Genomic DNA, 26040 nt, shown 5'->3' with positions numbered 1-26040 from the left:
ATCCTTTAATGTAATTCTTTCTTTTTAGCAATGAGTCCCATTGGTGATGCATTCCGCAATCGACTGCGCATGTTCCCATCTCTAATCAACTGCTGCACGATTGATTGGTTCCAAAGCTGGCCTACAGATGCTCTAGAAATGGTAGCAAACAAGTTTTTGGAAGATGTAGAGCTTGATGATGACATCAGAATACAGTAAGTTAGCACTTTTTCATTGGGAATTATCTTTGGTTGGTAATGGGGTTTTGCTGGTTATTCATGAAAGAACTTAATGAAGTGGATAACAGGTAAATGAAGGGTTGTATGTCAGAATATCGATAACAAAATATCTTCAGATATAACTAATGTGGCCTAAATATTATTTACAAAAATAAAGCTCCATTTGGGTAGATTTGCAATCATTTACTCCCGCTGGTCAATATTTAGTATGCAGTATTCTATTGCCAAACCAAATGAATATGTAATTTATGGCCAATAGACCTTCACCTCTTAAACGTGTATGCAATTAATAAGATTATAGGAGAACTCTGAATATTGCCCCAGATTCAAAAGACTAATGATATTGAGATGATACTAGTGTCACATCAAAATCACATGAAGATAGAGCTTTGGAGGAAAATAAGGAATTGTGAGGACAAAGTAAAAGAAAATAAATGAATAATAAATAAATAAATAAATAAATAAATAAATAAAGCCTCTTATTCTCGTTATTTTAACGGAGAACTCTTGTACGTAAGAGGAGTTGGGCGAGGCCATCGAAGCACATCTCTCAGAAGTCCTCTTCAGTCAATAAATTCAATACCCCTCTGCTAGAAAAGGATTTAGAGGGCCATCAAGACATGTCGATAAAGATGTGAGGGTTAATAGGAGAAATATTAAAATTTGATAGAATGCTTTGGTGATTTAACAAGAATAGTATTTGTTTATATTGATTTATGACATTTGATGAGTATGCAATTACAGAAAGATTAGTCTCAAGCCTAAAAAAAGCTGTTTTCCGTTTTTCCATAAAACCTAAGCCATTGTCAGATACCCTGATCTCGCAGGACAAAGAACTCCAAAACGTTGCTGCATGATATTAAAATGTATGATCACTCCTTCATGTGTTCACGATCTTAAGACCACACAAAGGGGTGTTGAAGAAGCGTGTAAAGAACATGTCGGTCGGTATCAAGAGAACACGTTTGCTGAATGAAGAGGAGGGACTTGGTCAGCAAGGATTTGAAACAAATGCAAAGGCTTTTGGAGAGTCCCCTCTTCTTCATAGGATTCGGTGTAAGGGCTTCCAGTGCCCTGATACTGGAATCCTCCCAGGAACTTTTATTAGCAGCCAAGGGGCCGCATTTTGAACCAGTTACAGTTGGTGGGTGTTGCATGATGGGAAACTAAGACAGATAGAGAATTACATTCGATTGTTTATTATTGATGCAGAGAACTATCACAAGCATATCGGATAGTGACTAATTCACCTTTCTACAGGGTAGTTTCAATGTGCAAATACTTCCAGGAAAGTGTGAAGCAACTGTCTGACAGATACTATGACATTTTAAGAAGACACAACTATGTAACGCCAACATCTTACCTAGAACTGATTCTGACGTTCAAGAGTCTTCTTCACAAGAAAAGAATGGAGGTCAACATGATGAAAAATCGCTATCTTGTGGGTCTCGAGAAACTGGACTTTGCTGCTTCGCAGGTAGGTCATTTACGAAATGTTCGTGCTCACCATATATTTATTGTATGGTTGAATTTGTGATAGCGCTTGACTACCCCCAGTGATGCTCCACAGAACTTTCAGATGGTGGAGTAGGTAGATAATACATTTGTCATGAATGTTTTAAAGTCCATTGGTTGAGGTGTAGGCTGTGGGCAGGTTATTTTAATGCCATTTGTGAGATGTGGTCTAAAATTGTTTTGGCAGGCATGAAGCAGCACATTTTTGCATGAGGTGAGATGCGAAAAAGTGTGAGATTGAACTGTAATTTGAGTATACAAACAAGCACATATTATAACATGAAACCAGACAACATCCTGAAACAGCCAGATGGGTAGATACTGTACAGTACTATGGACAATTCTCTTATAACCTCTACTTGTTCAGGTTAGTACTGTGCGATCAGGAGTATGTGAGGACCATACCAACCCCGGACTATCCAAGTAACTTGATCAGGAGTAAAAATGGTGGCCCAATAAGTACTAACCCCTCAAAGGCCACCAGGATTCGTTCATGACTTTAGTGTCAGAGCTAGCAAGACTGTCCACTGATCTTGACTATATTAAGGAAATAAAATTGTAACTGCAACACTTACTTTTGGTCCATTTATTACACACTAGATAAGAAAGGTTAGGGGTAGGTGTCATTTGAATTCAGACTGCGATCTGCACAGGTATCATTAAAGGGTGGATTTAACTCACACCTCCGCAGTGAACGTCAATAAAATATGCAAAATCAGAGTGCAGGGGAAATAATTATTATGATTAATTCGTTCACCCTGGCCTCTCAGAGTGATTGATGCAAAATGCACCACTAATCTTTTTTGTAATTATAAGGGTCAAACACTGACCTAGGCTAAACTGGTTTTCCACCTGGACCCTTTTCCTTAGGACTTTTCTCAAACCCACACATATAGTTTACCACCCGCTCCTCAAAGAGGAAATGTGGAACTAGTTCCACTGGAGTTTAGAGGAAATCAGAGGAAACCTTCTCAATCTCACTCTTCTAAAACACCACACCCACCAGAAAGATTTAGAATAGTTTTTTAAGTGTTTTTATTTCTCTGACTCTTTGATGCCACCTTTGACATTTCCTGTGGAAGACCAACTAATGCCATCCTCACCCCCATCCCCTTTAGCATGATTAGTTTGAAGTCTGGCCCCAGCCCTGCGGCCATCCTCGCTCTGCCATGACAAGGCGCCTATCTATTCCATGTTCATCTATGTAACATTTCTGGTGACGCTTAACAGAAACAGAGGTGTATCAGGCTTTGCCTGTGAGTGAACTGCACAATGCTATCGTCACAGCACATTGAGTGCCTCATAGTTGTGTTAAACCATCTTCTTTGTCTTCAGGTCCCTGAAGCCCATTCTCCAAAAAGTTGGGATCCTATTGGTGCCTCTAATTCCTTTGTGTCTCCACAGACAGAAGCTTCTGCAAATCATTTTTTTTGTTGAAAATGTATTTATTAGCATTTTGAAAAAGAAATACATATCAATAACTTTAGTAATGTCTCCCAGATACCCGCACAGCCTGCAATCTGGACCCCCATATAGTTGACCATTTATTCGTCAGTTTGTTTGTTCCTGCTGCAGCTTTTCCGGAGGTCTTTTATTTGGGGGTCCATTATTTTCGTAATCGTTTCCCCCAGGTCACTAAATCCTCAACGACCTTGTTGTCTCTGCGGGTGAGTTTAATGTGTTGCTCATCTGCTGGCTCCCTTTCAAGTAAATCCAAGCTGGAAACCCAAGCACATAAGGCACCTGCCAGTAGATAACAATCTGTCGTCTCACCAGAACCACCCCAATGCATCGCATTTGGGGATGCAGTGCGCGCAACGAAATTATTTTTATTTATTTATATGTTTACTTACCTGTAAACCTCCGTAATCCATAGTTTACTACGCACCCACCCTGCCCCTCCCCCTCCCCATGTTACCACCCGGCAGCTACTCCCACTACCGACCGAGGCTGCCTTCCTCCGTTAGGCCCTCAGAGGTGTATGTAAGTCGTGGAGACGGATTAGTTTCTGCTGTCTACTTACTGAAGGTCCTCCTGACTCTAAATAAGGCAGGCTGAACTTTGCTATGGCAGAGAGAATACTATGTTGCCTTTGCGATGGAGTACCCTCTTGCGACGGAGTATCCTCTCCACCAAAGTCAAATTCAGGTTCCAAAAGGCTGCTAATGTTCAAAATGGCTTCCTTATAGTTTCATCCTTGTCCAACTTCTCGCATGTCACTCTATGAGTTAAATACTTGTTTCATTGATCTCTTTATAACCAAGTGATGGCTCAAGTCGATAGGACAAGTACTCCTCAGAGGGATAACAATAACACCTGTTATTTACAGCACTACTAAAAGCCCTTTGTTTTTGTTAGGTTGCTGTGATGCAAAAAGAACTAACCGCCCTTCAGCCAGAGCTGATTAAAACATCTGCAGAGACCGACGCCATGATGGTGAAAATCGAAAAAGAGACCGTAGATGTCGATGCAAAAAAAGAAATTGTAACTGCAGATGAGCAGGTAGCCAATGAAGCTGCAGCTGTTTCGAAAGCCATAAAGGTAAGCAGAACAAAATGGATGTTCATGATTATAACAAAAATACATGCCATTATTTTTTATAAACTATTGACCTCCACAAAAAATGTGAAATTACAGGCAGAGGTTTACATCTACATCACAGGGAGAGGTGTGGTGCAGCGGTCAGAGCAGCTGACTCTGGAACGCAAGGCTCACAGTTTGATCACCAGCAGCAGCTCAGTATCATGTGACTCTGGGCAATAACTCACATAATCTCCCCAACGCCTCCAGCGCCTTGAAACCTTAGGGGGTGATATGTTCGTGCATTACAAATATGGATTATCGTTATACAACTACATTTTTATTTATTTATTTTTTATTATTTATTTTTATTATCAGCACATAATGAAAAGTCAAACACAAACAGTACAAATATACCAACATTATCTATACATAATGCTATACAGAAAGGCATAAAAATAGAAACTAAAAAGGAAATAAATTAAAGAGTATACAAGAAAATTCATACAATAGGAAGAAGAGAAGATAATGTCCCTGCAAAGAAAAATTTTACAGAACGTTGCCCCAAATTTTCTCAAATTTAAGAAGAGAACTGGTAGCCCTTATTCGAGCTAACCCAGCTTCCATATTGTGGATTTCATTAACCAAAAACCACCATTGCATAATCTGTGGTGGCTGTGGCGATATCCAAGCCCGAGCTACTATAAGTTTAGCACAGGATAGCAAAATAGTGACTAAAGCTTTTTGAGGTAAGGTAGTATCGTGTATATCTAAAAGTATGGCAGAGGCTGACAGTACCGATGGTCTTGCCAATTTAAATTTCAAGGCTTTATCCAAATCGAGCCAGAAGTCTTTCAGTTGAGGGCAGGAAAATAGCATATGTTCTATATTTGCACCCATAGTATCACATTTAGGACATTTGGTACGATCTGTATATAGTGGATTTGAAGACCATTTAAGAATCACTTCCGGGGGGTGATATAATAAACAAGAAGTTTTGAACTGTTGCAAACGAAGGCTAGCTGAGTGAACCAGCCTGTTTATATTAGAGAGGGAGTGTGAGATCTGATCCGGATAGACCGTCATACCAAGTTTAGAACTCCATTTCTCCGCTAGTTTGGAGCGATCTTGTTTTACAGAAGAGTTTAGACAACTATACAACTACATTTATGTTTTTTTTATCAGCAAGCATTCCAGCAGTACACCCAGAGAGGTGCTACAGGCCCAGGTTTCCAGGCATACAACACGTAATGAAATGTTATGTGGCAAACCCTCTGGGACCTTTTCTACTTGTATGGCCAGGGCAGCTGACTCCGGAATTCGGGGACTGGCGGCAGATCAGCCCAGCACCATGTGACTCTGGGCAATAGCTCGCTTAATCTTCCTGACAGCCCCCAGAGCCTTGACGTCCTTGGGTAATTTACATTTACATAGAATAGAATTTCGCATAGGAGGAATTGGCGACCGCTGTGCAAATGCACACTATTTATTTATTTTTCTACACAGGGACACATTTTTCCCCATTGAGAAAGCTCTTGCTCAGCACACATACCACATCCTGGGGTCAACAGTTACTCTTTGCAACCTGGAATGCGAGATTTTCTAGTGCTTGTATTGAGGAAATTTCTGACCATGTCCATGGTGGGAATGTGTCAGATTGGAGTTTGAGAATGGCAACAAATGTACATGTTTGTGGTTGATTCCAAGCTTTCAATGCACACCATGTCTGGGAACAGCCACTTTTCACCCCATGAGTGTGATTTGCAGCTGTAGATTTCTCTACACTCATAACGGAAAAATCTGCAGTAGAAAATGGATTTAATCCTGCCAGGAATCCTTTGGTGAATTGCTGGAAAGAGTAAATAGGGTTATTTTTAGCTGTAGACGTTTAACAATGAAATTACCATTGTAAATTGAGTCTAACATGTTTCTAGAGGTGTGTTTTTGTACAGCAAGATTGTATATATTTGCCCATGATCGGATCAGCTGAGTTTAAAACACAAATGGACCACATCTTAGTCCCCAGATGTAATGCAACTAAGTGCTATTTAGGTGTGCAAAATGCACTGTGTGTATGTCATTATCCCATTGAGATACTCAGAATCAGGAGGACTGGGGGAAATTTATGTTTGTTAGCTGCATGTAAAAGTTTTAAAAATCTGCCAATGTGGGGAGGAGCCAAGATGGCGACCGGAGCGGACCTGTAGGCTCCCGGCTCCGCCAGTCCGTTTTTGCCGTGCTGACATCCTGATTCCAATCCTGGCGCACTCGACGGCAGATTGTGTGCGAAACGGCGCTGATCTCGGCGGTGCTTTCCCGGACCCTCGACCTGCCCGGCAGCCGAAGATATTTGCCTCCTAGCTCCCGGCCCTGGACCCCGCTTCCGTGGGCTCCTCCTTCCGTGCCTCTGGGACCTGCTGCCGGCCGGAGTGCTCCGCCGGCTCTGGCTGCTGTGAAACCGGCGTGGCCCCTGCGAGGCGCTGCCCGAGCCTGGTCACCTGGGATGACACGATGCGGACGGAGAGAGGGCAGTGCTTACGGAGCTGTGGACCCCCATCGTAGCGGAGCCTTTGTCTGAGGCGGCAGGTACGGGGAGAGGACTGTCCGGCCATTTTGGGTCGCACGTAGTTTGGTGACCCCATGCCTCGCTACCCGGGATTGCCGAGGGGCGCCTAACCTGCACGGATTGTCTTTGGGGCACGGAGCATGATACTCAGCCAGCGACTACAGGGGGGTGCGCTGGTGCTCTCCTAAAATCGGTGCCCGTCGTGGCACTTGGTCACGATGGCTCAGTGCGCCGCCATGTCTTGTGAGGAGCTGCGCCCGTCCACGCCAGAGACCAGTGCTGCCCTGTCTACAGGGGAACCCGAGACTCGAGAGATCCCCCGGGGACACAAGACCCAGGGACTACAGCCTGAGATTTCCCTTGGCACTGTCCTGTCAGCCCTGCGTGACCTCCGCTCAGAAGTGCGCCACTGCTACCGGGAACTGGGGGACAAGCTGGACCGCATGGCGTCTACGTTGGGCTGGGGCACTAATGCCTCGGATTTGCAAAGCTGCCGCCTGCCACCGCCTGCAACGTATGGGGCGCCAGCGCTCTCTCCTGCCTGCTACACATCTGAGCTCGCTGTTTATTTCGCTGACGCCCAAGATCACCAGCCTGATGACTCCCCTCGGGACACTTTGTTTCCCCTCCAAGTGATGTGTGCAACAATGTGGCCGGACTCTCTATCGTGTGTGCCTCGAGAACTGTCTGAAACGTCGCGGCTGCCTTCTCCTCCTGCGCTGTGCCTCTTGCCTATTCTGAATACAACATCGTGTACTCCTTGTGTTATTATGGAACGTTCTGCTGCACTCGACGGACTCCCTGTTGTCTCATCGTGGCCATTTTGTGCTCCCTTATTGTTGTCCTCTTTCCTCTCGCCATTTTGCTCCTTTGTTCTGTGGTGGGCGGGCCTCTCTTGGGAAACGCGTCTGGGGGTGTATCCACGTTCGGGTCAGGGCTAGGCTGCTTTTCCTGTTGTTGGCTGCTGGGCTGGTGGACCGGGGTTTGGGGGTATATCTTGCGTCCAGATTACTTGACCGCTGTTGATTAATGCTTCGCTCCTGTATTGCCTTAATGCTTGCCGTTTATCCTGAACTTGGGGTGGAAGATGTATTAATGACTGGCGGGGACCGGGTTGCCTGGAATTGATCCTCCTCCTGTCTTCTTTTTTGTCTTTGAGAGTTGAAGATTAGGGCGTCCTTCTCTCCCTCTCTATATCACATGGTACGTTTTTTTTTTCTTTTCCTTCTCTTTCTTTCTTCTCGCTATATTTCGGGTTTATTGGGCGACAGACACACTGCTGGGGGGGGGCAGGCCGTGGCCTCCGCATGCGTGTAGGGTGGGGGGTTAGTAGTTAGAACTTAGTCATTTTTTCTATGGTGCCTTCTTTTATTCCTATTTTTTATTTTCACTTTTGGTCTGGGTCCATGTCTAGTTTACTAGGGGTTAGGTGGCAGCAGGGACCGGGTGGCGCGCGAGGGGGGTCTTCTATTTGACTCTGAGGATAGCTGCCTTACTGCCCGGGGGGAACTCACTGGTTGGTGTTGATATCCTGCATATATGCTTGAAACTATGGTTCTGCTTCTCCCGCATGGATCCTTCTTTGTTTCTTTTTATAAGACTTGAAACAGTACGATTTGTTACAATGTTTGCTTAAAAAAACCTTTTAAACTTAACCTTCATTGATTCTGGGACATGGTACTATCGTAATCAAAGTGTACTTTAATGGTTGCTTAAAATGAGGAGTAATACTATGTCGCCGTAACGCTGCATTGGTGCTTAACTGTTTCCGTGGCCGGCCGGTAGGTTGTAGGCCCGTATTTGTTCTGATTTGATGCACAATAAAGGTTTTCAAAAATTTAAAAAAAATAAATAAAAATCTGCCAATGTGGCGCATTTGCATCGTATGCAAGTTTAGAGTTAGGGCAAGCTTTTGAGTGCACCCTGTAGAACCAGATCAATGCCTGCAAACATTTTGGGTGCTCCCTTACTGCTCTCAGGTATTTTCTCATCATGGAACATATGTACGTTTGCTCTTGTAAAAGGGCGAAGTTATGGTACCTTCCCATGTGACAGTGGTGAGGGAATAACTATATAATAATATAATGGGGGTGAGGCGCAGGGGTTTCATCTGAAGCAATAATTTTTCCCCTCTAGGGAATTAAAAAATTATCCATGTGCTAATGCACATTTGTGCAGTGAATGTGTACCGGGTATACATTTCATATTTGTAAATTACACCTATTGAATTATCCAGGAAATCTAGGAAATTTTTGGAATAGCTGTACAATCGGAGTCGTTGAAATTCCTTAAAAATAAATACATATATAAATAAATAAATAAATAAATATATAAACAATGAAATGGCTCCAAAGGTAGGACTAACCTGAATGGAGCCAATTTCTCAATTTTTTTTCTTTGCCAGTACAGCCCTCAATGTTTTTCTCTTGAGAAGCTAACTATTGATTAGTCTGCCTTCCAGGAATCTTCCTAAAGTGGGGAAGATAGCAAAAGCTTACAAATGTAAGAAGGCGTCTCAAGCTTTAGAACTAACCACCCAAAGTTACTAGCTACCTACTGGCCAAAGTACTTTGTCTTGGAGGTAGACACTTGCATTCTCAGAGCACATGCCTCTAAAACTCTCCCTTGAATTCGGAGATGTGAACAAATAGCAGAGACAGATTCACAAAGATATTTGAAAATCAACATACTTGGGTTTACATCTACCGTTTGCTGTAGATTTTTTTTGATTTCTAGAATTCTCTAAGGTTTTCAGGGTACATCTAGAAACCTCTGAGATTCCCATTTAAGCTCATGCAAAGGGACTTACACAAGAGTAATGGTACATATCCTACAATTGCACTTTTGAGCTTCACTTTCTCCACAAGGAAAATATATTTTCCTGTAGGAGAAAACAGTTTGCCACACACCTACCAGTTTTTGTGGTGTTCCATTAACCTTTCCAACAGTGGAAACAGATTGAATCCTGTCATCAGAAGCACACACAAGTAGATTTACTCCTGTGAGAAAGTGCCTCTTTAGACATGGTTAGCCCCCCAATGTTTGCCTGGAAGATGATGTGGTTTTGATTGTAGTGCACAGGGTCCCTGCCAACCAGGGACCATGTGCAGTGCTTTTTCTCTAAAAACGATCCCACAATTGGCATCTTCTGCCCCCTGAAAGTCCCTAGTAAATACCATCCTTGGTACCTAGGTCATGGAAACTGAAGGGGGTTCCCTAGGAAATCCTCACCTAGGCCATGCAGACTGCCACTGCAGCAGGTATGCCTGGGTGCAGATAAAACAACAAAGTCGACATGGCACTCTGCCTGTGTGCCATGCCAACCAGCACTTCCTAAGGTATAGGTAAGCCACCCCTCTAGCTGGCCTTACAAGCCTTAGACAGGGTGTTCTATATCTCAGGTGTGGGCATATCTGCATGAGCGGATATGGCCCTACAATACTTAGGTCTATTCCTTAATATAGTAATTACCAGGGAAGTCATAAAGAGTACATGGGCTGGAAACTTAACACCTCTAGTTCAACAGCACCATGATGGCTTCACTTAACACAGGAGTGTTTGGTACCACACTACTCCTCTCAATAATGTCTCACTCATGCCAGTGTCGAATTTATTGAAACATGTACTCACAGGGCCCTGGTGTGGCCTCTGACTGGCTTCAGGCAGCCTGTCACCAGCAGATTTGTTACTGGACCCCTGGGTCAAGAGTGTACCCTCCACCCGTTTCATCCCTCAGGTGAAGGAGGCGAAGTAAAGCACACCTTTCAGTGCCCACCATCTTCAAGATGGTGGGTCTTATCCAATCAGAGCTAGGGTATAATAGTGGGTGTAGGAACTCCAGGTAAGGAACCCATTGCTCCCTACTTGCTACTCCCCTGCAACACCCCTAAATCTAGTATTTCGTCGGCTCCCCCAGACCCTGAAGTTAGTTACTGCCACACTAAGAAAAAAAAGGACAAAGAAGACGCCCTAGAGAGAAGACTGAATACGCCCTCTGCCTTGGCCCTAGCCCTACTCGCCTGTCTGCACCTACAAGGACCCTGTATACAGAACAATGCCTGTCCTGCAGCCAGTGACCTCCACAACACCTGGGAGGACTGTCTTCCTTTGAAAATACAATAACTCCTGAGGACAGCGGTTCTGTCCACAGGAAGCCAACACAAAGGACTCTGGAACCGTGATTCCTAACCACTCTTCACCCTACACTTCGGCATGTGTCCAGGTGGCGCACCAATCCAGAAAAGATTTCCCAGTATCTCTGGTCCGAGTCAAGCGTTGGCTGACCCCTTCTGGACTCCAAGACGACGCCTACAATGTTATTCCAAAGGCTCTCCACCGACCGCGACTGGCTCTGGTAAGAGAAACCCGACATCAAAGGACACCCCTGCACATGAAGCCCCTGGGCTTTGGAATGTTCAACCAATGGTGTCCCTACAACCTACAGCATCCCAACTTACCTCTGCTGTCACTGGTGTTCTTCGTGTGGCCTCCAGTTTGACTTCTGCAGCCTGTTTTAAAAAACAAGTTCCTCCATTGATTTGCATTGGGCGCCCAACCTTGTGTTTGCACCCTGCACCCATCCGCCCCTGTGCTGCTGATAGTGTATGTTTGGTGATGCCCTGTGCCCCCATGCTTATCTACACCTCTGAAGATTGACCCCAGCAGCTGCTTTACCTACCTGCAAGCAGCGTGTCTTCAAGCACCCCCAGTCACCATTGGGTAACATTGGGCCTGACTTCCAGCTTTGACCTCTGCACCCGGCCGCCCCTGTGCTGTTGGTGGTGCAGTGTTTGTTCTTGCCTCAACCTTGCCCTCTGCTGACCCTGAAACCCAAAGACTAGAATTATAAGTTGTGTACGTACCTGCAAAAACCGCATTAATGTTTTCCTTCATTGGTTAACATTGCAAAGAGTGAAAATTGCACTGTGTCCACCTTTGAAACATAAACTAATTTTTATTTAAAAACTTACTTACCGGACGAGGAGCTACGACAGCAAGCAAGATGGCCGCATAGTCTCCCGGCTCCGCTGAACTCCGTCTTACGCTCCAAGATCCTGTCACTTACCCTGATTTCCTGCCCTGGATCCATGTGTGTGAACTAATCCGCACTCCGATGGTGTGATCCCGGGGTTTTTCTGACATTGTGGAGCGGAGTAATGTCGAGGACCGATTTGTGGCCTAACCCAGTCTGGAAGCCAGGGTCCGAGTGCTGGCTTAGCCGGGTCCGAGTTGAACAACAGCGGACTGTTGAGGGCGGCAGGGTCCGGTCTCTGGAACTTTCAAAATTTTTGGATTGCTTTGCTACCATCTGCAGCCTGGTGTTGTGTTGGAGGTGAGGAGACGAGTGACGCACGGTGCTGTGTTGCGGGGGTCCCTGACCCGGAGGCCCGGCATTTGCATCGCCGGCGCACCTTGGGTTGGAGTCTCGTCGCACACTAATGCATGCTGACGGTTGGTCCCTCACGGCTTAGTCCTGCTCCGGCTGATCTTACCCCGGAGAAGGCGCCTCTCCGTGGAGATCACTATGCCTGAGGAAATATGGAACCGGGCGGAGCAGGCCCAAAGTGGCCCGTCATTGCGGACGGTGCTGGCGGCCCTAGAGGCACTTCAGGGGACTGTGGCAGCTCAGACCTGTGGCCTGTTTTCGGCGGCAGATGGACTTAAAGGACTGAGACCGGATCCTGACTCGATGCCCGAGACCCGGCAGCCAGCTTGCCTTTTGATCGACGCCCCAGTGGCGCACTTAGACCCGGTGCTGGAAGCTGTGCCTGCCCCTACAGAAGTGGATCTACTCGGACGGGCTGTGATCGGTGACTTAACTACTTTTTTGGAATCCCCGGTTTTGCAGCTGTCGTAACATTCAACTGCTGTCCCTATCCTGGAACCTTTTAATTGGTACTGTGAACTGTTTTGGATTGTGTCGAACCCCCTCCCCAGTCGGTTTCTCAAGATGGCAGATGTGATAATGCCTGGCTTCGGAGACGGGGAGGGACATTGTTGGTACCAGCTGCTTACTTTGGGATCTACTTTTCTTTTTCCATCTACTGAACCATGTTCCGACCACTTCTGTGTATCTTTTGACATTTTGATGATGGGGATTTATTTGTTTGAGGGACTCGGCGAATTTGATCGACGGGGCCAAGGCTGAGACTGTTGTTTGGGTGGTTCATTGTGGTTTCATCGGTAACGGGACTGCTTCATTAGATTAACGGAATCCGGGGCAGGGTTGGTGGTTCCCCCCGGGATGTTTTCTCAGTTTGGACTATTCGGATGCGACAGTTTCGGGGGGACCCCTTTGTTAGGACGGGGGGGAGAGACCGGGAGCACGTAGAAGATAGCCCTCCTCCATTTCCCCTCTTTGGGTGGGGTTTAATTTCTTTCCGTCTTTCTCTGGGTCTTTCTATATTTCGGGTTTCAGTTCTTGGGCGACCGGCACGCTACTAGGGGGGTAGGCCGTAGTCATCTGCAGGGGTGCAGAGTGGGGGGTTGGGGGATGGGAGTTTTGTTTTTCGTTTTATTTCTATGGCCTTTTTTCTTCTTATCTTTCTTTGCCCTTTTCTTTTCTTCTTTTCCGGGTCAGTGTAATGGGTTCATTTTTATGGCCATCTCTGCTGTTTCATATGTGCCTCAATTCTCGCGATGTTTCAGTGCTACTGGGCAGACACTTAGCCGGCGCGAACTGTATTTGTACGCTCGCTTATCCTGAATAGTAGGTCTTAACGCCGCTGACTTACACGAAGATGATTTAACTGTGGACATATTGCTATTTCGCCCCCTCCCCCTTTTTTCGCAACTTGAGATATTGTATGGCACCTGATCCTCCTATCTTATATTATAAAATGGAACCTTTTTCTCCTGTTACCAACTTGATATGTTTTACAACCAGTACGTATTGTGGACGTGGCGAATCTGCTCCCCGGGATGCTGAGTCTGGGTTTTGATTGTTTTATTGTGTTGCAACTGCTTAGCGGCCGGCCCGGGGGGTTGTAGGCCCGTGTTTGTACTTGGTTGAAATCTATACTACTATTATAAAGAGAGAACTGTGCCCTTTGAGCCAGGTAAACTCGAAAAGTACACCACCAATCAAAACACCCAAGACATCTTTGAAAACCTCAGGGCAAGCAGAAGGACATAGGCTATTAAAAATAAAAAATATACGTTGTTTAAAAATTTTCAAAATAAAAATAAAGTAGTCCCTTGCAAGTAGCGCCGGCCGCGACGTCTGCGTGATGACATCATTTGCGTTTGCGCTCCCTGGCAACACTTCCGGAAATGGCGCCGAAGATCGCGACCTGCTGGGAGGACTGCCGTGGCCCTGCTTGCTGATGGGCGAAGTGTCGGCCTGTGCGGGCGGGACGAATGGAGAGTGGCGGCCTGTGCGGGCGGGGCGCCTGGAGAGTGGCGGCCTGTGCGGGCGGGGTGCCTGGAGCGGGACCGGCGGCTAAGGTAAGGATCAGGCTCTCCGGGACACGGGCGGGAGGGGGCCGGGACGGGAGGGGGTCGGGCCGTGCCGGGCCGGGAGGGGACAGGAGGGGGCCGGGGGCAGAAGTGCACGCAAGCCTCAAATGCTGCCCCTAGCCCCTTTCTGCCCCAGGCAACGCTGGGGCGGGCTGCTAGTGTCAAATAAAGGTTTTCCCCCCCAAAAAAAAACTTACTTACCTTTTTCTGAAGATGGTGGGCTTAAAATAAATCTTGAGCAAAGCTTATTTTCATAAAATTGGTGTGAATCTCCTTTTATAGTTGTGTGTCATGTATTGGTCACTGTGTGTATAACAAATACCTAACACTCCTCTGTGTTAGGCCTAAGGCTGCTCGCCCACACTACCACAAATAGAGCACTTTGGGTTTGCATTGAGCCTTATACACTTCTGGGGGAATTTCTGGACTCTGTTCATGTTATAACCACTTAGTGGTATACCATATACAGAGCCAGTATCCTTCAACTCTCAAGTAATGTTCCACATATTATTACATATATTTTTAGGGTAATTTTGTGTATGTGTAAATAGCTTTTTGTGTCTAGAATGATGTTTTGTAAATACAAATTGTGAATTTGCACTTGAAAATCATGCCATGTGAGCACACTAATGGTTTTGTGAATCGAGCGTACAATTACTCTTGGAATGATTTACAGTAAATTCTACTATAACATTCATTCAGAGTTTACAGGTCCAAATCCATAAAAATGTGAACTCCTCAAGCATGTTTATGGTCTGGTCTGACAGCACAGCTGCCAGCCACCATACAATTATGTGAGAATCACCAGGACATGTTGGAAGCCAGGACTTCATGTTTTGATTGGGCAGGAGTTGGAGTTGTCACTTCCACAAAAAAGGGCATGCCCTCCACACTGCTGTGATCTTTTTGTTTATTTATCCAGCTGTTTGTGCTTTAACTTTCAGGGGCGCACACACCACATTGTAATACAATTAAAGTGTCTTAAATAACGAGATCATTTATGTTGTTTTTCTCTGGCTCTAGGCTGCAGCACAGATGGGAGGTGGGCAGTCATTAACGCCCATGGATTTTTACGTCTGGCTTGACGTACCAACTGACACATGATTTTTAACCTGCACCAATTGTATTACACAGTTCTTTACTCCCACACAAATACATGTCCACTCCCATGCTATTTACTTGTAATATTTCACATTACTATACAACCTTCTTTTTAGACCAGACCCATTGGCATAGCCAATGTTTGTTGGTTTTCAAAAGGCTGCAACTTCTTTCATAATACTCTGCATGTTTAAAGGTTTCTGTTCCTGTCTTGATTTTCAGGATGAGTGTGAAGTAGAGCTCGCAGAAGCAATGCCAGCCTTGGAAGCCGCACTTTCGGCCCTTGACACTTTAAAACCTGCTGATATTTCAGTTGTTAAAGCAATGCAGAATCCACCCAGCGCTGTTAAACTGGTCATGGAAAGTATTTGTGTGATGAAAGGAGTTAAGCCTGACAGAAAACCGGATGGAACAGGTAAAAATATTAGAACACCAGTGTCCTCTTTACGATTTTGGGGTCCTGGGCAAGAAATAATTTGTCAACCCCTGTTGGTAACAGCTTTTGATTTGTGTACCCAGTTTACCCAGTTTGGGGAGAGAATGTAGCCTTACGGCTAGAGCGGTCGACGTCAAAGCTGGGGAACCGGGTTCGAGTCTTGGCAACGACACTCAACATGCTGTGATTCTGGGCAAATCACTTAATCTCCCCGTGCCTAACAAAAATGAATGTGTCCTCATGTAACGAAACTGGTGCTATGTAAAGCGCTCTGATACCCAATATCTTCGAGTCTGGTTCGCGCTATATAAAACTAGAAAAAAAAAGCAGCTAATACAAGCCCCATGATGCAAACCAATATTGAATTTTACGTTAAAGATTGAGATAGAGAAATAAACAAAAGTGATATGGAAAGAAAGTTCACTCTCTCAGGTGCCTTTGGAAGGTGGGGGCCCTGGGAAATTGCCCACTTAGTCCATGCTTTAAAACGTTTCTGTAAACACTTACCTTGATTTTCTGTTGTCATTGTCTAGTCAGGAAACTCACTAAAGCGATGAGGCCAGAAGCCATATTGCGTCAGTTGCACCAGTGCTGAGCAATTTTTCACTGGTGCCAAGATATTTCAAAGCAGTGATGAACCCATGTTTGCATCCATCGACTGGTACAAAATTGTGTTTTTGCACTGGCAATGGTCGAAAATGTCAATGTAAAATGTCTGGTGCTGATGCAAAATCACATGGCACCATTGTATCTTACAAACTCTAGCAACTGATATGTGGGTAATATTTGGGGTAAGTAAAATGTAAGTTATAAATAACACTCAGACAAAGTAAGAATGTACACCATACAATAGTTATATTAAAGATATCAGAGTGACCAAACAATTCAAAGCGATTTTCAAAGATGTTTTCAAATCTTCTTTTTCTTCAGTCATATTCACATAAAAGCGATATATACAGCAGAAAACAGCCAACGTGTTTCGTCCAAAACATTGGACTTCTTCAGGGCAAACATAATATTGTAGTGTAAGATAAGGATGCCTCGGATTCACCCATCCAAATTTAAGCATCGTGCGTAGTCTCAGTGCGTCTTATAAACCGCATTCCTATTGAATGTAGAAAAATACATTCAGTTAAGAGTAAATTGGGATGGGTGGTCACAGTACATCCACTTCCGGGACTTCCAAATTAGGTAGACCAAGAGTGCATGAACCCTAACGGCGGCACCCGAATCCATGCTGAAGTCGCGTATATGCCAATCTTGGACCCAAACAGGGATGGTGGGCTAGAATAGCAATTCTACCTCACTTGGAAGCCCCGGGAGTGGATTTTACTGTGACCACCCATCCCAATTTACTCTTAATTGAATGGATTTTTCTACATTCAATAGGTACGCAGTTTATAAGGCGCAATGAGACTACGCACGGCGCATACATTTGGATGGGTGAATCCAAGACACCATCATCTTAAACTTCGGTTTTACGTTTGCCCTGAAGAAGTCCAATGTTTTTGGCGAAACGCGTTGGCTTCTTTCTACTGTACATATCGCTTTTATGTGCATATGACTGAATAAAAAGATTTGAATACATCCTTGAAAATAGTTTTGAATTGTTTGTTCACTCTGATATCTTGAATATAACTATTGTATGGTGCATCTTCTTACTTTGTCTGAATCTGTATAGTCCTGTCAGGACCGCAACTTGGCAGTGGGTGCTTTAAGTGTGTGCACAATGTCAGGTACATGGCATTTATTTTCTTCTTTTTTGATATACTTGGGGATCCCAGGATAGGTGCGATTTCTCCATTGGGTTCCACTGTTGTGCTTAGGTTAGTTATCAATAACACTATGCTGGAAACCACTATTTGTTGATAAATATTGCAAAAAGCAAAGTGATGTGCATGTCCGGAAGGAAGAAACCTAAATTTTCTAACTTTCCATGGGCAGTAGGGGGTCAAAAATTGGAAACCGTGAAATCTTATGCCTTTCTTGGTAAAATTGTTGTGAGTAATTTAAGTGAGAAAGCTCATATGGCCAACAATTCCCGGAAAGCCATTTCTCAGGGAAAGAGTTTGGTATCCTTGTATAAGGCTACAGGTAGAAGGCATTTTTCTATACTACTGGATGTATTTAGAGCTAAAGTTCCTGCCTCCCTACTCTATGGAATAGAGTTAATCGATCTAAAAAATTGGAGCTTTTTAAATTACTCGGAAGGAAAAATTTTACATAGTCTATTATCCGTCAGCTCAGCTAATTCAACTGCTGCCCTAAGACAGGAACTCGGCTTACGTAGTAGCTGGGTCCAAGGCCTTGCAGGAATCGTACGCTGGGTTGTTAGCCTTGCAAGGAGTGAGCCCAATACCCTAAGACATCTTCTAAAAAATGAGTTGTTGGGAAACTTTAATGACTATTCATTGATCGTAAAAAATTTCAGATATGCTGTGGGTCAATTACAACTGGATAAAGATGTTTTATTTTCCTTATCATCTTATCAATTAAAAACCCTTTTGAAGTCCCCCACGTGGGAACTAGGGTTTAGACTGGATAGAGATTTCCGGATGTTGAAAAAAGGCTGCACTCCTGTTATTGATTCCTGCTTACTGAAAAAAGCTCAACCATATACTCAATGGAACATTCCTCATGGCGTTAGACGCCTATTGTTTTTGGTAAGACAGGATCTACTCCCGTTGAAATCTCTTTATTTCAGATGGTATGGCCATTCAGCGGTCTGTGATTTTTGTCAAATGTACGTGCAAGATCTGTCTCATGTCATTTTCGTTTGTCCAGCCCTGATGTCTCTCAGGCGAAGATGGTTAAGACCAATCTGCCTTCAACTGAACATTTTGTCCGCCACTGCGTTCAGTGTGGCTATGATTAACCCTCCAAATGAAATGTTTTGTTTTAAACTGTACAAATTTTTCAAATGTTTTTTGGATCTGTATTAAGTTGGTAATTTTTAGATTGTTGTGTATTTTGATGCTATTGTACTTGCTTGACATTTTACGTTTAATGCTTCCTTTGTACGTATATTTTATGTCTTTTATGTGGACCTCGTAATGAGTTCCGATATCATAATAAACAAACTTGACTTGACTTGACACTGTGCAGGTAGGTATGCAACTTATAGAAATTAGAAGGTGGTGTGTAAATTCTAAATTTAAGTTCTAACTATAACCTGAGAAATTCTAATGTTTGTGAAGTTTACGTCCGGTTTGCCTGGAAAGAATAAATGAAGTTTTCCTTACTATAACTTATCTCTAACCTTTGTTTTTTTAATGGAAAAAATATATATATATTATATATATATATATGCACTCAAGATGTCCTGTTTCACAAAGGGAGCACTTTCCAGTCGGTGCTTGCGTCAAGACCAGGGCAATGTCTTGCAGATTTATCTCACGCAAGAAATAATTATCGCAGCACTCCTCTTGGTTAGTCAGATGTTTATTTCCGATCGTGTCTTTCTCCTACGCGTTTCGAACCGAAGTTCCTGATCACTGCAGTATTTTACACTAAACATGTAGTGGTTAGGAGACCTTAAGACCGACACTTAATTTATAATATAAAGGTGCAACCTAATATTTCTCTTTTGTGTCCATCAGGTAAAATGGTAGAAGACTACTGGGGTCCATCTAAAAAGGTTCTTGCAGACCTTAAGTTCCTTGAACATTTGAAGGCGTATGACAAGGATAACATCCCTCCTGCCATAATGAAGAAAATTAGAGAAAACTTTATTGACAATCCAGACTTTCAGCCTGCAGTTATAAAAAATGTTTCATCAGCCTGCGAAGGTTTATGCAAGTGGGTGAGAGCGATGGAACAGTATGACCGTGTAGCAAAAGTGGTAGCCCCAAAGAAGGAACGTCTTAAAGAAGCTGAAGATGCCCTTGCAATTCAGATGGAGAACCTTAATGCCAAGAGGGCTGAACTCAAAGAAGTAGAGGACCGCCTACAAGCCTTGAACGATGAATTTGATGCAATGAATGCAAGGAAATCTGAACTAGAAAGTAACATAGATTTGTGTTCACAAAAATTGGACCGTGCTGAAAAGTTGATAAGTGGTCTTGGTGGGGAAAAAGACAGGTGGACAGAAGCTGCGCATCTCTTGGGGGCGAAGTACACTAATCTTACAGGGGATGTCCTGCTAGCATCAGGAACTGTTGCTTACTTAGGAGGCTTTACAGTGGACTTTCGTGTAGAATGTCAAACACAATGGCAAACAGTTTGCAAAGAGAAACAAATACCTTGTTCTGCAGACTTTAACCTAAGCATTACTTTAGGAGACCCAGTGAAAATCCGTGCTTGGCAAATTGCTGGTCTACCTGTCGACTCATTTTCAATTGACAACGGTGTTATTGTCACAAATTCAAGAAGGTGGCCGTTAATGATAGATCCACAAGGTCAAGCCAACAAATGGATAAAAAATATGGAGAAGCACAACAAGTTATCAGTCTTGAAACTTTCTGATACAAACTATCTTAGAGCTCTGGAAAACGCTCTCCAGTTTGGAACCCCTGTCTTGATTGAAAATGTTGGGGAGGAGTTAGATGCTATTTTGGAGCCAATCTTGTTGAAACAAACCTTCAAACAGCAGGGTGTAGAATATATAAGATTAGGGGAGAACATTATTGAGTACTCACATGAATTCAAGCTGTATATGACTACTCGTTTAAGAAACCCACATTATCTCCCGGAGGTAGCTGTGAAGGTCTGCCTTTTAAACTTCATGATTACCCCACTTGGGCTGCAGGATCAACTCTTGGGGATAGTGGCTGCCAAGGAAAAGCCTCAGCTAGAAGAGAAGAAAAATGCTCTGATCATAGAAAGTGCAACTAACAAAAAACAACTAAAAGAAATTGAAGACAAAATTCTTGAAGTTCTTTCATCATCAGAAGGAAACATTTTAGAGGATGAAAGAGCCATTAAAGTGTTATCTTCATCAAAGGTACTGTCTGAGGAGATCTCAGAAAAACAACAAATTGCCTCAGCAACAGAAAAAGAGATTGATGCCACCAGGTCAGGATACAAACCAGTGGCTTTCCATTCCTCTATTGTTTTCTTTTGTATCTCTGATCTGGCCAACATTGAACCCATGTACCAATATTCATTGACTTGGTTCATCAACTTGTATCTTCATTCCCTTGCGCACAGTATTAAAAGCGAGGACCTCAATGTTAGAATTCGCAACATCACCGACCATTTCACAGTTACCATATACAATAATGTTTGCCGATCCCTCTTTGAGAAAGACAAGCTGCTCTTCTCTCTCCTATTGACAATTGGAATACTACAAGGAGAAAACAAAGTCGATGATTTGGTATGGCGCTTCCTCTTAACAGGAGGTGTGGCTCTTGATAATCCCTATCCTAACCCTAGTCCTGACTGGCTGTCTGATAAATCATGGGCTGAGATTGTTCGAGCTTCAGATCTGAAAAATCTGATTGGATTCATGATGCACGTAAAAGAAAATGTTGGGCAGTGGAAAAAGATCTATGACTCCATAAAACCCCAAGATGAAACGTTTCCTGATGAATGGGGCCTTTTGAAAGGCTTAGATCGTATGGTCATGCTAAGATGTTTGCGACCTGATAAAATTGTCCCTGCAGTTCAAGAATTCATAGCAGAAAACATGGGGAAAACATACATTGAGCCACCAACATTTGACCTTGCTGGAAGCTACAACGATTCCAATTGTTGTGCACCTTTGATTTTTGTGTTATCACCAGGAGCAGATCCAATGGCAGGTAAAAACAATATATGTATCTATATGTCTGTATCTATACTAGCATTTCTAATGAACAGTTATATTTCTGAAGGTGGGCAAATGGTAGCTCAATTTACAATTTTATGATAAGGAACTCAGTTTTTACAGCAGTAAAAAAGTATTTGGAAAGTGATTGTTGGTCTGCAGGGAAAAGCAGAAAGGTTCATGGAAAAGGAACAAGAACCAGCTTGTACATCCAGAGTCCTTGAAACAGTCTTACAATTGTTAATACAGTCTAAGCTAAGAAATACTGGTCACGGTTAATTCCCTCACTAAACACATTTGAGGCCATTTCACAATGAAAACCAAGAACCATGCTATTTGAGGCAAGCTATATTATTCTTAAGAGAATTGAATCAATGGATGTCTGTATGTAGTGGCTTCATTTGTAAATTACACAAGGTAACTTGAAGGGTTACTTCCTTCTTCACCAGTACAGTGGTTCTAAATTTAAGTTTGTTTCTAAATAGATAACCTGTTTTTTTCTTAAAGTAGAAGTAGCCTCTTAGTGTTGGTTGACCCTTCCCACATTATATTTTTTGCTTGCTGTGCTGTCTGTTCTCTTGTTGAGACTTCTGTTTTAGTATTTTGGGTCACTTGTGGAAAGCTCTAGATGAAAAAGTATTTGCAAACTCTTAACTAGGTGTAGGCATGAGGACAATGTAGCAGATGCAGCAGTCACCTTATGACGCCGTTATATGGAGAATGAATTGCCCACTTAGGTAAAGAGATGGGAAGTTATGGTTGAGGGTGAGTCCTTAGCATGTAAACAAGCAAATTATTGTCTCATGAAACTCTTGGTTTGGATTCTTATGTATTTTGGGTTTTCCCCATGGGCCCTACCTTTGTTACCCTGGCAAAGTTATTTATGAAAATGTCCTTCTAGTCATACCATCCACTCAGCGCCGTATTACAGAAAGACTCCCCATGACCCAGTGGGCATTAGTGCTAGCTCCTTGCCCTGCCAAGGCACTCTGGCATTATCGAAGGTGCTGCAGATGCTCGCTCTACCCATTCTAAAATGTGAATCATGCAGCATACACTATGAGCCGGCACAATAACAATGGGGTGTTCCATCACTGTAATGGGGACAAGGCCCAGTGCAAATGAGGAAAGACTTTGTCTTTGCACCACAACTGAAGCAAAGAATCTGTTGGAAGTTGCACAGATGTTGCGCCAAATAAAGGGGGCACACAGTCAGTGCGCCCCCGGAGGGTGTTCCTTGGCGGAGGGGAAGGGGGCCCAATGGTTCCTCTAGACATCAACCTGCAAGCAGGTGCAGTAACACACCACACCTACCTACAGGGGGTTCCTTTCCTCCTACTCCCCCTCTTATAATAGATGCCCATTTGCCTCCATTGAAAGACAGAGCCATGGTTTCAGACCGTGGCTCCATCTTTTAGTAATCCACTTTCCTCAGCGCAAGCTGTCCGAGCTAGTGCCTGCGCTGAGGGCAGCAAAATATTTGTGTGTAATTGGGCACATTGCCACAGTCTGTGCCAGGTGCAATTAGTTAGGGGTAAACCCGGCACAAACAGGGACACTGCACCTGCTACTTAATTTGGGCCCTGGTCAAATTGGAAGTCACAGGCTCTAGTTATTCTGGAGCATTTACGTTATGCTGTGGCAGCATAGAGTGGTTTTACAGCCAGACCATGGTTCAAACCAAAGATGCCTTCTCAGTATCACCTAGAACAGTGCACACTCCTTCCAGATCTATGCAATATAGCATGTAAAAAACATTGCAGGTCTTGGATAGTTACCCAATCACATTCATTTACATAGAACCCCTTCTTTTTGGCAGCAAGCGGCCTTTTCTGTGAAATTATGGACTTTTGTCCGGGGAAGAAGCTATGCATAAATATCCTGAGTATGGGAATGGTCTGCTATTACTAAGATGTACGAATTAGCTGGCACAGATTTACTCCCTGGGTTTTTAGGTCATGTCCATCCAGTGGATGACTTTCTTGCTGGATTCACAGGAAAATCCTTGCCCGAGATCTTGCAAGCTTCTTATATTGGAACATAAAAGACATTGCTTGACCCTAGCAGAGATCCTGTATAGTTTGTCTGAAGAGCAGGTGCTTTAATCAGAGACAGTTACTGTATACTGTTTTAATGTATTTCAGCCAGGGCCCTGGAATTAAATGGCAGGGGAGAGTCAAATTATGCAGCCATAAAAGGCAAATTTTGTGGCATAATGCTGTACATTTTGTGATACTATTACTTCATTATTTTATAATATTACACATGTTAACACTGTCTGGGCAAAGGCTTCGCCTCATTTCACCAGTTTAACACCCAAATACAGCAATTTGTAACAAAAAGGTGACCAGTCAAACGTTGTCATGGCCCCCTCAATGTACGGCAACATGTGCCACTACGTTTTAATTAACATTTGATTCATTTAAGATAGAACATTTTTTTCCTTAAAATCTGCAGATTATGCAGCAGATGATGGATTATGCTGCAAATCCATAACTATGCAGAAAACTCCTCAGATGCCAAATTGACATAATCCCAGTGGTACTGATTTCAGTATATAGCTGCTATGGCCAGTTACTAGGTGGACTTGAGCTTGGAGTAATGAAGATTATCAGTAACTAACATGTTTGAATATCTAAGGATTTAGTCAAGGGTAATTTAGGGAATGCAATAAGGACCACAACAAGATTCTGGGACAGCCTACCGTTATCCGTGATGGTAAGATTATTGAACTACAAGATGATGATAATGCTAATGCTGCAATATCACTTTTCCAACATTATGATCATATTACCATGCGCTATTTTCAGAGAACTAGACGAACAAGTTACTTACCTTCTGTAAAGCTTTTTCTGGTAGATACAATATCTCCCTGTGGATTCCTCATCTTGTGAATATCCCCCTTGCGTCAGCAACATTCGGAAATTCTTTCTTTCGTAGCTTTGCGCCGACGTGGGCGACTTCATAGAGGCACGGCATCGCGCGCGACTCCGCTGACATCACCGACACCATGATAGACCCACGCCGGCATGATGACATCAGTTCCGCCCTTTTTTCCGTGCCTTCGAGGCACACGGACGGACGGATGACAGTAGAAATATATATACAGTATACACAGTACACAAATAACACGATAAGGCACACACATAGTGTGAAGCCAACAATGGAAAACATTCAAAAATAAACATTTCCATAGAAAATAATAAATATATATAAATATACATATATAAATTACATTATAATAGCTCTGGCATAGAAGAGTGGACAACGGGGAGGCGGGTGGGTCAGTGAGGAGCTAAGACATCATATGCAGCATTCGTGTGGGTCCGTAATGGACATAGTTTTCCCACACTCGCCACAAGCCTTAACCACATCGACGCTAATGACGAGCTCAGCTCGTCATGAGGCACAGTGGAGCTGCACTAATGACGAGCTGAGCTCGTCATGTATAATGGATATGAAGACCCTTCAGCACAGCAGGGGAATTGCTGTAGCATCGATGTGGTTAAACCTGGTCTTCTTCGAAGACATGTCGAGAGAGAAGACAATGAAGCACAATTTTTCTCAAAGTAACAAAGTTACAGCAATTGCTACGGACGATCCCTAAAAAACCGTTAGGGTCGATGACGCGCAAAAAAGGGAACTTATGTCATCACGCCGGCGTGGGCCTATTATGGTGTCGGTGACGTCAGCGGAGTCACGCGCGATGCCATGCCTCTATGACGTCGCCCACGTCGGCGCGAAGCTACGAAAGAAAGAATTTCCGAATGTTGCTAACGCAAGGGGGATATTCACAAGGTGAGGAATCCACTGGCAGATGTATCCATCAGAAACAATATTGACTGGGCTGATCTGAACAAGGTACAATATAGAGTCTGACTCAGTCAACTCTGCCTTCCAAGGTGAAGAGAGTACTGGAGCTACTCACAATGAATGGTATTACGTACTTTGCAACTGCAGTGTAAGTCCAGATGGCCCCTATAGTCCTGTTCACAGGATTCCTGATACTTGAGAGTCGAGACACTGTCTGACTCGCTGGAACCAATATAAATTCAAGACAAAATGAACGTACTTGCCTGATTTGCCTCTAAGATGCCTACAGAAGGCAGCTTTATGCATTCACTCACCGCAAACTGACACTGTGAGAAAGCTACTCCTTTCACATATGGGTTGACATGTGTAAGTCTAGAATTCTTTGCACGTTCCAGGAGGTAATAGAGGAATACGATATCCAAGTAGGTCAATTCCTTACCCACGGAAAACTATTCCAACCAGCTCGACTGACCTGGAAAAATGGAATGATAGAACCCTAGATCAACACAGTGTTGACCACAATAGTGGCGCACAGCAAGGAGAAGAAAGCAGTTACACTCATATAGACTTTTCTCGATACCACAACCCAACCACTTTTCTCGATACCACAACCCATCCACTGATCGAGTGGGAAGAGATAGTAGGAGAGGACATTTATGTGATGACT

The 26040-nt window shown here is 43.7% G+C and overlaps 1 protein-coding gene across 1 annotated transcript in view; it reads left to right on the top strand.

Moving 5' to 3' along the window:
• DNAH3 (dynein axonemal heavy chain 3) overlaps positions 1 to 26040 on the top strand; it is a 614138-nt gene that overhangs the window by 498900 nt on the left and 89198 nt on the right. The window contains exons 48-52 of the mRNA XM_086940811.1: positions 29 to 194; positions 1479 to 1695; positions 4092 to 4274; positions 15601 to 15793; positions 19414 to 21555. Coding sequence (XP_086796937.1) covers positions 29 to 194; positions 1479 to 1695; positions 4092 to 4274; positions 15601 to 15793; positions 19414 to 21555 — 2901 coding nt within the window. The remainder of the gene's footprint in view (positions 1 to 28; positions 195 to 1478; positions 1696 to 4091; positions 4275 to 15600; positions 15794 to 19413; positions 21556 to 26040) is intronic.

This window comes from Lissotriton vulgaris, chromosome 10, assembly GCF_964263255.1.
Source record: "Lissotriton vulgaris chromosome 10, aLisVul1.2, whole genome shotgun sequence".
In the NCBI taxonomy this organism is placed as follows: domain Eukaryota; kingdom Metazoa; phylum Chordata; class Amphibia; order Caudata; family Salamandridae; genus Lissotriton; species Lissotriton vulgaris.
The sequence above is the reverse complement of the archived record's forward strand: the minus strand, read 5'-3'. Positions and strand labels throughout refer to the sequence as shown.